The sequence below is a fragment of the Colossoma macropomum genome, unplaced genomic scaffold (assembly GCF_904425465.1).
Source record: "Colossoma macropomum unplaced genomic scaffold, Colossoma_macropomum, whole genome shotgun sequence".
NCBI lineage: Eukaryota > Metazoa > Chordata > Actinopteri > Characiformes > Serrasalmidae > Colossoma > Colossoma macropomum.
Window position 1 is genome coordinate 11,081,321 of NW_023494802.1, and position 13,299 is coordinate 11,094,619.

Below are 13,299 nucleotides of genomic sequence, written 5' to 3' on the forward strand. Positions count from 1 at the left end.
TTGAATTTTATCAATACTACTCGGGCTACCCAGTTACACTGACCTGATTTATCAATATCTGCATAAAATTTCAATGGCACAGGACTGATGTTAAGTGAACTCATTTCATACTGAAACTAGCAGACATCTCTGAAGTCAAAAGAAATGTTCATACAGCAGCCTTCACAGACCCTGCTAAGCTGACAGTTACCACTTGCCCCTTTGACAGCTCAATGACAGGACTCCTCAAAGGAGACACCAGGTCACAATGCATCAGGGACCAGAGGAAGCAATCCAGACAAGAAAGAGGCAGAAGGAGCGCAGGAAGGAGCTTGCATCCTGGCACAGGACCCCACTACCAGCCAGCAAAATCAACATCCTACAGATATGAAAACCTGGAAAAGCTCACGTCTAGCAGATAGGACACGCTGACACACAGTTAACATGGGTACAAAAGCCTAGAGCAGAGCATTCAACAAGTCCGCCCTCACAGATCGAGAACAGTTCTGTGTCTATTGAACCCTAATCCTCGCTGCCTGAAGCCTCCCATCCTTATATCCTTATTTCAAACAGTCCATTCAGGTTCAGCACTCATGTTGACCTAAACCTTATGTAGTTTCTAAAGTAAATTGGCAAATTGGCTCTGGCTGTGCTGGAACATGCTAACATGTTACAGCTGGGTTTGAAACAGCTGTTTTCAATGAGGCTGAGCCCTTTATGGTCTTGGGGCTGACAGGAGGCATTGGTTCTGAGAAGGGGTGTAAAATTTTAAGTCAAAATTTCAAAACTGATCAACGTAAGCATCCAGTGTAGACCTTCAAAAGAGGAGATGGAGCACAATATTGTCCAAAAGCAGCAACAAATTACTCTTCAATTCAAAACAGATGGAAAGTGGACGACTGTTTTGTAGGAAATGTAGTTTCTGTTATTGTCTGTAATGCTTGGCAGACTTTGATATGACAATGTTCGTCCACAGTCATGTGCAAAAGTTTGGGTGTTCCTTGCCAAATGACATGTGTTGTTGATTTTCTAAGTGAGTAAGTACTTAATGCTTAATTACTGTTGCCGAATTTAACATATTGGGGAAAAAAGGCATAAACTGTGGTCTGTGCAAAAGTTATGGCAGATATGTAATGTTAATGTTAATTTTAGCAAATTGGTCAAAATCACACAATAAAATTTTGAGAAAAATCCCATATTTAAGAGTTGATTTGTTATTTTCAATTAGAAAATTAATAAGTCATGTAATTTGACCGAGAGTGTTCAAACTTTTGAAACGTTTGCAACTTTTTTTTGTAAAATATAGTAGCTCATCTAGAAAAATTTAAATCCAACCAAACTGTGATATTAAAACTGAAAAGCGAATTAAAAAAAAAAACATTTTTGAACTGTGACAAGTGTGTGTAAAGTGGACCTCAAGTGTACTTCTGGATAGTGATGAAGAGGAGGCAGGTGCCTTCTATTGATTCCGAAAGGTATGAGGAACCAGCTCGGAGGGTTCAGTATAATCATTTACCGACACCAGGTCAAATCAGCCCAACCAAGACCACACAATGGCATTTTTCCTGTTTACAATCTGAGGGGGAAAATTAAATTACCCTCACTCCATTATCATGTATTGTTCTTATGCACAGGCCATCTTTCATGTCCTTGGCAACTGAGGACACCCTTCCCAACCATCCACCTCCAGGGACCAGATCATTGAGCAAATAAATTGTGAAAGTGGATTGAATGTCCCACAGGGACTAGTCACTGGTTAGCTTGCTAGCTCTTATAATCCCTTAGATACAGTTCAGTTTCAAGGTGTATGTGATAACATACTGAAACTGATCATCATTTGATATGTTCCTTTGTACGTTTTGCACTAGTAGTTTATATTACATATTGTCATTGTGAAAGCCATACATTTCAGAAATGGTAACTGTATAAGGGTCCTAACTTTAATGTGCATTAATGTACATTTCAAACCATTTCTACTGGTCCATTCGTGCATGCGTTGCATGCATTCGTCATGAAACATTCACATAATGTAAAAGAAAGAATATAAAATTTAAAAATTGGAGATTTGAGGACTTACAATACAATATCTTGTATTGTGGAACAGTATTAGTTTTCAACAAAGGCCAAATATAAAGCAAGAAGTTTCATCACAAGCAATTTCAAAATAATTCCTTCCTCATCTTCCTCATCCAGGACAGTTTTGCTTCTATACAGTTCAAGTCTTTCTCAAACATGCCCACCACGGGCAAATTAATTGGTGTTTTACTTCACGCCATTCACGCAAAGCCTAACTTCACTGAGCCCTGACAATAAAGACAGGACTCAAACGAAAATCAAAGTAAAGTGCACAGCAGTGTTATTGAGAAAAAACTGGAAAAAGTGAATTTCAAGCTTGTAGCCTAAAGATTTTCTGTCATGTTTTATATGGGTTATTTGTCTCTTCAACAGACACTGAAGGAAATAAAACACACCAACTGTCTTAAAAATAATCAACAGTACACAGTGCAGCAGAGTTATTCTTTCCAAAAGGAACAGTCTATGGATTAAGTCATTGACCGATAACCAAAACTAAACAGGGGGAACAAATTCTCTCCCTGGGGACCTGCAAACTTTTGGCCCAAAGCCTTGAGTGGTCTCTGATTAGCCACACTGGCCACAGCAGCTGTGCACTCTTTCACACCAAGTCCGAGTTGGAATGCTGTCACAGATCTCAAGGAAGCCGTATCCCACAAAGCTTTGTGCTTTGGTCTCCGTTCAACCCTTTGTGTCTGGAATCCGAGGGGTTTTCCGGTTCACTTCTCATTCAAACCCTCAGAACGCAATGACCAAATAAGTATTTCCTTCTCACGGATGGAGCTTGACCAGGTCTTGTACTATACCCTTCTCACGGTGGTCAGTGGAGTAGAGCAGAGTCAGGAATGGTAATGGTCAAGGTGAGCGCAGCAAGGTCTTAGAGAGAATGCAATCTTAGATATGTAGTATCAAGGGATTTTAAAGGCTTTTGGATGCCACTGTTTAAAGAAGGAAACAGGTTTGTTTTTATGATCTCATAGACTTTTCTGCAGTCCGATGAACAAAGACAATATAACACTGACAATGATAATACTTAAGGAATTCTGCAGAATGATCTAGGGTGACAGCATTGTGATAAAGTCCATAGCTGCAAATTTGCAGCCTTTATTTGCTCCATTCAAGACAAAAATCATTAGCCAACTGTGCATAAAAATATCAATGATTAACCAAAGCGCAACAGGTACAAAATTCCACATGTCCTTTCTTTTAGAACTTGTCTGGCTTATAGAATAAGCATGTGGTTTACACAACTGTGTTTTAGACATCAGTCCAGTCTGTAGCTATTTGGCAGTCTCTCAAATTGGGAAGAAGAGAGATGTAGGCAGAAAGCAGCAAACACTCCTTCCTCTTTATCTTTCATGTCTTTCTTATGTGTATCTCCTTCATCGTTATTCCAAGCAGGCGAGCCACTTTCAGGATTTTAATTAAAATCTTAAAAATGTAATAACTCAAGAGATTCTCGGAAGCTGGCAAACAGGTGTAATTTCCAGCCCTTTGTCACTCTGCTGGTTTTCTCCACCACACTCTAATTATCTTTTCGCTGCAAGTTTCGCTTCCTTTCTTGCTGTCCTCCCTCTCACTGCTTCGCCTCAGCCTAGCCCCTCACCAATCACTTTCCACACAGACAGTTCCAGTGATGCACTATGCTGAGAATAAGCCCATGGAGACAAATCACTTCCCATGACTTCTCTTACAAAGAGGTGTTTGTGTGGACGCTAATGTAATGGGCTAGAGAGACCCAGTGTCCTATTTAGAGCACTGGCAGAGCTAAAGAGTTTACTCTGATGTCATCTCCTCTTATGGCCATAAACACGTTCTTGAAAATAAAGGTGCCAAAAAGGGTTATTTGGAGCGATGCCAGGAAAGGAACCACCTCCTGTTTCCTGAAGAACCTTTCAAACGAGTGGTTTCAGTTGAGGTTTTTTAAATAGCTGTCAAAAACTAAAGGTTCTTTGTGAAACCAAAATCAAAATGGTTATTCTATAGTATCTAAAGAACCCTTGTAGGCACCATTATTTTCTGTATAATTAAAGTTTTGAGAGGCCATTCAGAGTGGTTTGATGTGAAATGGTTCACTGTAGAGAAACGTACCAACTCAAATTTCTTTATAATGGTGATGATAGGAACCAGAGGTTTCAATGTCTACAACGCAAATATGTATCATTTATAATTACATTTATTTTTCAAAATGACCAGTGAACCTACAGGTGTCCTCTGAGTGTTTATATGTAGTGTTGATAGCAGTAAAATAGTGGTAAATCTGAAAAAATAAGATTTTAAGGTACCATTTTGCCTTACAAAGTCAAGCATGTACCACTCTGTCATGAATGGACTATCATAAAACAATGTCTCATGCATCATAACCATTTCATGTACAATGCTCTTGTGATGTAACTTTTAGAGACATTTTTTCCAGCATCTTGTTCTAATTATTACTAATGCAATTTTGAATCAGTAAGTTTCTCTAGAATGGAGCATTTCACATCAAACCACTCTGAACGACTTTGTTATCTTAATAATTTATGCAGAAATTTAGAAAAAAAATAAACCCTTTAAAAACAGTGAAAGTAAAGACAAATTGGAATCACGTCTGCTTTTCCAGTTCTTTAACTATAGTTCCACTGTTACACAAGTAACCCTCACTTGTAAAGCTGCAGGCAGCCCACCAATGCATAGTGCTGGCTGTCATCTCCATTAGGTGACACCTCCAAGCACTTTCCTGTCAGACAGTGTGCCCTGTAATAGTTCTGCTCCACTGCCAACAGTCTGGCAGTCTAGCAGCTACAGTTATCGAAGACTTGCCTCCCAAATCTCACAAAATACTTTTGAAATCCCGGGGCTAAAGGGGAGATCAAGCTGGAATAACACACAAGAGCACTTTTAATAAAGCCGCTGGCTGTGAACAGCCTGCCTAAATGAGTCTCATACAGAGGCTATTAACAAGACAGAGAGAAAGTCCTTCACCTCGATCATTTCATATCTATTAATTATTACCTGCTTGAGGCTAATGGCTATCTAGCCGAGGGGCAGACCTTTGTGCAGTAAGGAATCAAGAGACATTCCTAACCTCCTCCTTACACAAACAGCAGGAACAAAGAGGAGTGCTTCCACGGGCCAGGAGCATAGCAGCCTCATGGAGGGAGGGTTCTACACATACCCACCATGAAGACCACCTGCTGATATTGCTAGACCCCCAGTGAGCTGTGTTTCAGCCTTCACATGAACCATCAAGCCTGAAACGGGCCTCTCGGGGCCTCCCAACATGGTGGTAGCATAGCTGAAGGAGAGTATAAGGGAGAAAAAAACAAAATACGATGGGTCTTAATGATGAAACATGAAGTCTAATGACAAACACTGGCAGCGTGAAACAAAGTTCGAACAAAGTGATAGCGAAACAAAGCGATAGCGATTTGTTCGAAACAAAATGATAGCGACTAGCCCGTTCAGAACGGTTTCCCTTTCCATTTTCGCTTGCTCTCTCTTTCTTCTTAGCTTTTTTTTCTTTTGCTTCTGTTTCCTTTTCAGTGGTTATCAATGTCTTCTGCACCCTTTGCCAATCCAAGTTGTTTTGACCTGCTAACCTATGCCTTCATCAGAGGATATCCATGCTCTCTATTCCATAAAATCTCCAAAACAGTTCTTCTGGCCTTAAAGACAAATTCCACCATTTTTCTCAAAATGTGTGCATAATTAAATGGTTGAGATGTAAGCAAAGTCATTAACAGTGGTTTAATATGAGATGCACTGTAGAGAACCTTATTGACCTGGATTTCTTTACAGTGGTGCAGAGAGGAACCAGCGCTTGTGATGTCTAAAACAGCCATATGCAAATGAAGCCTTTTTATTTGTCACCCAAAATGACTAGTGAACCTACAGGTGTTCTGGGTTGTTTATATATGGTGGTAAAATAGTGGTAAATCTGAAAAAATAAGATCTCCTTTGCCTAACAATGTTAACTGTACCTCTCCACCATGTGTGCATTTACAAAAATGCATTTTAGGCCAAAACCTTTTCTCAAAACTATCATTAAACAATGTCTCAGGCATCAGGCAGCGTGTTTGTATACCATTTCCCATAATAGCTTCCTGTGAAGTAGCAGTTAGAGGCATTAAACACTTAAGACGCCTTGTTCCCATCATTGCTGTGAACAATTCTGACTCATTCTGTTTCTCTAGAATAGTGCTTTTTCTCTCTTAATGACTTTGTCAACATCTTAACAGTTCAATTATGCAGACATATACACTCGTATACGTAGACAAGAAAGTAATACCTGCAGCAGCAACTCTCAGTATGTCAACTTTAGATTTGCCCTAATGCTAAAATAAGGGTCTTTCCTTGGAAAGTGCTCTTTTTATCCAATTCAGACTCAGAGAACACTCAAATAACGCAGCAAGCAACATGTGCAACAAAGGAGCCAAAAACCAGGAACACTGCAGGTTAATCAGGAGGCAATGGGCATGTTTTTAAAGGTCATGTAAATAGGCTTTTAGGGCCGTGCACTTTGGGCTAATAAAAGCATTAGTCCAAGTGCTCCTCTAAGAGCCCTGAGTAGCCCAAGGCAATGGAGAGACTGCAGGAGTGAGAGTGAGACTGCAGGACACTCCTCTGGCCTTCGGTCACACTCCCACGACCAGAAGCGGCAAGCAAAACATCCTTAGCATTCCAGTCAACACCTGTAGCCAAGCATTCCTCCACGGCCTCGCTCTGTCTTTGGCCTTTATCTCTCTTCCCCTTTCCCAAACTCATCGGAGGGCTCTTCTACCTTAACAAAGCCCTTTGTTGTTTGACTTTGGTAATGCTGTTCCCAAGCCCAGCCAGGAATCCCTTCATTACTCGGCGCTATCTAAGCTGTCAGAAGTGAGGAGTGAGGAGAGGATACACTAGACAGGCCTGCAGGTACAGTCTTGTTCTCGCGCTCTATCCCCCACACCGACTCCCTCGCTCTCACTCATGCTGTACATACGAGACCTGGATACAGCCTAGCGACAAGTGGGATGAAAAAAAAGACCTCACCTAGCTTAAGATCTCACCCTTTATTAAATAAATGATGGATGACAACATTCTTTATTCCACTTGGCCCACACAAAGTTCCGTTTCACGTAATGCGACCATCAGCACTTTTAGAACAGCGCCGGATTTAGAATATATTAGAGAAACCATGCCACATGTGCTTTGGAACAAACACTTCAGCAGCCTACAGTGATTATAGGTGCTGAAACAAATCTATCGGCCTTGCAAAAACACAGCTGGTTGCCATTCCCAATGAATATTTGAGTATCTAAGCACTGCATAAAAAAGAAACATATGGTTTGATAGAACCACATTTCCCTTGGTAGCTAATCATCACTTACTTTCCGTAAGGCAAGACCTAAATCTCTGTTTTGGTGAGGTGTTTGAGTCAACAAGTTTATTTAGTCAACTAACAGCGCAAAGCCTCTCCGCAACAGGCCCCCAACCTTGGCGTTAGGTGTAAAGAGTAAAGAAAAAGGCTTGGAGAAGACCACTTCTTGTCCAGACAGCAGGCAGACAAAGAAAGGAATTTGCAAATGTGTGCCAAATTCTGAGAAATATTGCAAACAAGCGAGGGCAACTGAAGTCACCTGCCAAGCAGCCCTGGGGTAATGGACCTTAGCCATGGACAGTGTCTTGGTCGGTTGTTCATGCTCTAAATGTTCTGTACCTGGTAATTTAGGTCAAACTGTGCATTCACTGTTCTTTCTTTAACCCTATCTTACCTAATGTACTGTTGGCAATGTCAGATTTCTGAATGCTGTTGTTAGTTAGCGTCAATAAGTACCTTTTTATTCAAGCAAACACAGGAATACGAACACAGATCACACATCTGACACATTTCAGTGATACTCTGATTAAAAAACAGTAATAAGTGCTGAGTGATCACACTGTGTTCTGAATAAACCTGCATTCATCATAATACATTCATTAATAAAGGAAGGCTCGTGCCTCTTTTACCTAGTTAAAGGAAAAGGCCTTCACAGTGATTCATCTTACGGTGGGCAACGTGGACAGGCCTCTGGCGACAGATTTAAAGAAAATCTCCAAAGTCTGAATGGATCACAAGCTGGTGAGATGTTGGGTTTGATTAAAAGCTCTTTAAAATCTGCCACTAGAGTGGTTGCAATATCTTCATGCATCAGTATGTTCAGCTTTCAAAGTTCTACTATGTTTTCTATTAATATGTAAACGAAGCACCATACTGCCTTTATTCTTGGAAGTACTGTGATTTCTGAGTGAGGGTGCAGACATTCAGAAAAACATTCAGAATGATTATTGTTCATTAATTATTTATTATATAGTAATAATAAAAGGCTACTGAAAGATTAAATATTCCCATTCATCTACTTGCTCAAACTGCTAGCCTGTGACACAACAAAATAAAAATCTACACATTTTTGGCTTTGGCAGATTATGTTTGTTACACACCAAAGAAAAAGAGTAGATCAAAAGGCAGAAATCGCTGCTTTCTGGTCTCTGTATTAAAGGGTTAAACGACTACCAGTATAATCAAGCATTTACAGAGGCTAAAAAGCGAGCACGGATACCTGCCATAAAGGACACAGCCACGGTCACGTCAGATGTTACAGCAGACTGGTCACTGGTTTCCTGCCTACAGCAATGTGCTTTACCAGCAAAGGGTCTACTGGGGTGTGAACGGGCCACCTCGCGCGTGTGTTCTCTTTCAAGAATATTTAACTAAGGCTGCAGCTGCACTGCATAGTCCGTTTATTCATCATGGTTAACTAGGAAAGCCGCTTGAAAAACTATTTTAAGGCTGGCCGATGGACACGTCTAATTTATTCATTCACTACTGACGTCCATTTCCTTCTGCTCTCGATCCAATCTGGTGCCGAGGCACCGTTCAGACCAAATTAGCGGCCAGGCTTTTTCACTGGATTAGCTCCCAGCCTTTAAAAGCCGAGAACAAGGATTTAACAGTGAGAGAAAGAGAGAGAGCAGTCCCAGCGAAAGCCTCGAAGCTTGGTGTAAGGTGTTAAGATTTTTAGTAGCTGCCCTCTGACTTCATAAAAGACTGCCCTGGAGGAGGCCGAAGATTGGCCTTTCACTCAGGATAGTGAGAAACCCTGAAGCTGGTCTGTTAGTGGCAGACACACCCTTATGTGGAAGACTTCATTGCCAGTGGTCGATGGTTGGAGAAAGCACACTCGATATGCAGCGCTTTCTATGCCCTCAAGGCTCAACAGACGAAGTGGTGTTGTGGCGCGACATGCTGTTCTACACATTTGGGCATCATTTCAGCCACATCTATCACTAATATTACTGCTCCACTAAATAAATCAATAAATGTATCATTTCCCGATAAATTAAACTAGTAATCGAGCGAGTTGCTCAAAGAACCTCAAATCTTAGTAGTTCAAAATCAGGAATATCAATAACTATAACAGGTAAATGTTAATGCACATAAGTTGCACTACCAGTAAGTTAGTACACTCTTAAAAATAAAGGTTCAAAAATTGCTCCTCTTCCTGATATGAGGATCTAGAAAAAAACTTTAATTGCTACAGAATAGGGATGTGCACTGATTTTGAAATTCAAGTATTCATGAGAGCTAATGAAGGAAAAACAATTTAAAAAAAGAAAAACTGACTTTGGCCCATAGTAATGCAGGGCTAAAGGCTTCCCATTTTAGGTGACAGCACTGGTGTTGCACAAAAAAAAACAACAAAAGAAGTAAACGCATGAAAACATGTTTTAGAAATCAGAATTAGTCAAATCTGCAGAAATCTGCTGGTTTTCATGGAAGTTGTAAAGGCTGCCTCAGACGTGATAAAACTACAGCTAACCAGTACAACACTACATGCTAATGAAGACTCTTCTTGTCCTCTTATTAGTGGTCTTTTCTTCTCAGAGGAGAACACATTTTTCAAAGAAATGTATTTTCACTGTTAGATAGGTCACGAAGCATCAGCTAGAGTAGTTAGCCTAGTTAGCAATAAAGCTAAGCTATCACAGCCCTCTCAATCACATCCTTAACAACGAGCCCTTGGCAACATGCTCACGTTGTGCCACTTATGTTTAGAGTAGCAAAGTGCACCATAATATGCATATTTACTCACAAATACAAGGAAACTTGCAACATCCCTAATAGGCTATAGAACATTTACATCATGTGAAGGTTCAGTGGCTCTTTAAACAAACAAAGACAGACAAAAATCTTTGTTTTAATGTGTTATACCTGTATTTGTTAGTCAAGGGAATCTAGACTGTTCTCTCTCCATTCTCTCTGGTTCATTTGGCTTATCGGTTAATTTCTGGACATTGTAAAGGCCTTAAGACAGTGTTTCCCAACCCTGGTCTTGGTCTTGTCCTACACATTTTTGTGTTTTCCAGCTAATCAGCTCATTAACAACCCCTTACTAAGTTATAACAGCTGTCTTAAAGGAGAAAAAAACCCTAAAAAGTGATTTGCCTATGGCAGTGCTCCAAATAACAGTTATGTTTGTACTTTATTTTTAAGCTTGTATGACCTGTATTCTGCAGTCTAGCCTCACCACAGAGTACAGTATGAACACTCTCGCTCATTTCCAACATCAAAGAGATTAGCGCTGCCAGAACTGGATTCCACTCACCTTCCACACAGTGCTCCACTTCCTCCAGGTTGCGCAGGGTAATCCTCATCAGGCTGGAATTGAGCATCAGCTCATTCTTGTGTGCAGGCCACATGTACTCTGGGGCCAGGTTGACGAAGAAGATGCGCGTGTCTCCGGTGGCCACCTGGTTGTCGCAGATGACTGGGTCTCCGAAACCACCAATCATCACCTTGTTCCCACCGTCCAGCAGTACTTCTCCATTGACCATGGTCTTGCCTTTCAGGTAGCGCCATACTCTAACCTGCAGACACGGAAGAGATCGGACATGAACGACACAGCTCATTAGAAAAGCTCTAGTCAAAACAGAGCTCTCTGCGATGCAGGGCAACAATTATTCTCTCCATCACGTAGTAATTATATTCACAAAGCTTTTTATTCCTTATTCCAGTCTCTTTATCAACTGCTCTTCCTAATATTGCACTGCAGCAAAGCAATGCTACTTGTCTTTACTCTAGGGGTCTTTCTCATGGGAACCTTCGGAGTGCTTTCAGCTACCATTATGAGACCTACGTGTAAGTTCCTCTTTCTTTTCAGCAATTACAAAACCAAAACACAACACAGTAATAAGTGCACTTCTAGCAATTTTTTCCCCTCAGGCAATGATTAACCCGTTAAGAAGCAAGTGTCCAGGTCTTGTTATTAGGAATTCAGCGGACAACAATATGATAATTATATGGAAACAATTAAAACCACAGGCTTAGTGATACCACCAAGACTGAGGTCACTGGTTTAATGTGAGCTGTGTCACGTTACAGGTATTTCTAAGGGCCCCCGAAGCTGATATTTTTAATGAAGTAATCAGATAGCCTGACTGTCAGTGATCAGCTTGACACAGCAGACTATCACGACATATCTAGTACGCAAGTCATGCTAACAGATCATCATAAGCTTAACGAGAGTTTATTTACTAAGACAGTAATAATTATAATTATTAATTATAATGTGTAATTGTCTTGTAGTCCTGGTTACGGTGTAAAAGCAATGATGGACACAGTTTTTGGGACTGAATTTAAAAAAAAAAATACATTTTCTGGTGGGACTAAAAGTTTGACAGGTGACCATATTCTGACCAGATATTGGTTCATTTTCACTGCCCCAGTGCTCACCACAGTCCTGCAGGATTTTAGACACAAACTCCAAGTTAAAAATTCACCTCAACAGATATAAAATACAGTTACTGGGTCACGTTTTAGACCCATAAGAATGTCTTGTTTGTAAAACAAAAGCAGTGATAACGACACATTTCCAGGTGGGACTACAAACCAATGACAAAGTCACTTTTCTAGGTGGGACTAAATAAAGAATGATGAAGTAGTGATAAAGACTCATTTTAGGTGAAATTTAAACGTGTGACAGGTGTTTCTTGAGCAAGTGATCCCCATGTCACTGTAATGCACCAGCCTGCTGGAGGATTTCTGCAACAAACTCTAAGCATCTTAAAAACTCCCCGTCTCACATATGAAGCGCAAACCGCTGCAGTTAGCAAGCGCAAAAAAGTTCCCCTTTCTGCACCGAGCTGCTCTCCCACTGAGCCCTGGCGCCTCTTACCTTGCAGGAGTACGTGTTGTGCACCGGGTCCATGTTCATGATTTCCTCCACGGTCCCGGTCAGAACTATGTTAGCCTCTTCCTCGCGCTCCTCCAGCTTCTTCTCGGAGCAGCCGGCCCGGCAGCGCTGGCACAAGAGCGCCAGAGCCACGCACGCCCAGCCGAGCAAGCTCCGCGCGCCCATGGTCCCGGAAAAACGCGTGTGGTGGGCTTGAAGCTCGCGGACTTCTACACTAAAGAAAGCTTCCGGCTGCGCGAGTCCTGCGCTACTTTGCCCCCGACTTTTCCCGCGGTTTGCTGCTGCCTGTGTGGAAGCTCAGGTCGCGCGCATCTGCTCTGCGGGCCACTTCGCTCGCGAACCGGGTGCAGGAAGAAGAGAGTGAAGAGAGAGAGGAGAGGAGAGGAGAAGAGAAGAAAGGGGGCAGGATTCCTTCTCAAGGAATGTGCTTCTGCACTGGGCTACTCTCCTCTCACCCCCCTCCGCCTCCTCCTCCTCCTCCTCCTCCTCTGCTCTGAGAGTGACGCTTGTGATTTGCATGCAATCTGAATTGCTGATAAGCCGGACGGAGGGCTTGCAGGGCTTCGGGCTGAACAAGGCGGTGCAGAGCGCCGCCCTCTGGAAACACTGCAGCCGGCCACAGAGCGGGGTCTGTCTGCGTCCCGCATGACTCAACACCTGCCCGTTACCCGGCCGCTACAAGAAGGAACCAGCATACTTGTCTTGTAGCTAGAAGTATTATTTTATTATTAAACTGGGACTCCAACTGTTTGTTAAACGGGGACTGAGTTATAATTATAAACCGTTAAAGACCCGGGAACCAAAATCTGTGTTTTTCTTTTCCAGTTAGGTTAATCTTATTGCTGTAGATAAGCAGTAAACATGTACTAAATAAACCCTATGAATAATGTTCCAATGACCGATAAGTGACCGATATATCTCACCATATTTCTCTCCATGTAAACTGAGTGTCCCTTAATCTTGGGTGACTTCCGTAAACATTCCCCTGACCAATCACAAGGCTGCGTCTCTTGCCCCGCCCCACAAAACAGTTTCAGGGTCAGATCAACTTAAC

The 13,299-nt window shown here is 41.7% G+C and overlaps 1 protein-coding gene across 2 annotated transcripts in view; it reads right to left on the bottom strand.

Moving 5' to 3' along the window:
- agrn (agrin) overlaps positions 1-12,669 on the bottom strand; it is a 313,528-nt gene extending 300,859 nt beyond the window's left edge. For both annotated transcript variants that reach the window (XM_036590661.1, XM_036590660.1), the window contains exons 1-2: positions 12,228-12,669; positions 10,659-10,920 (exon numbers count right to left, since the gene is read on the bottom strand). In XM_036590661.1, the coding sequence (XP_036446554.1) occupies positions 10,659-10,920; positions 12,228-12,410 (445 nt within the window). In that variant the 5' untranslated portion in view covers positions 12,411-12,669. The remainder of the gene's footprint in view (positions 1-10,658; positions 10,921-12,227) is intronic.
- Positions 12,670-13,299: the final 630 nt, after the last annotated feature.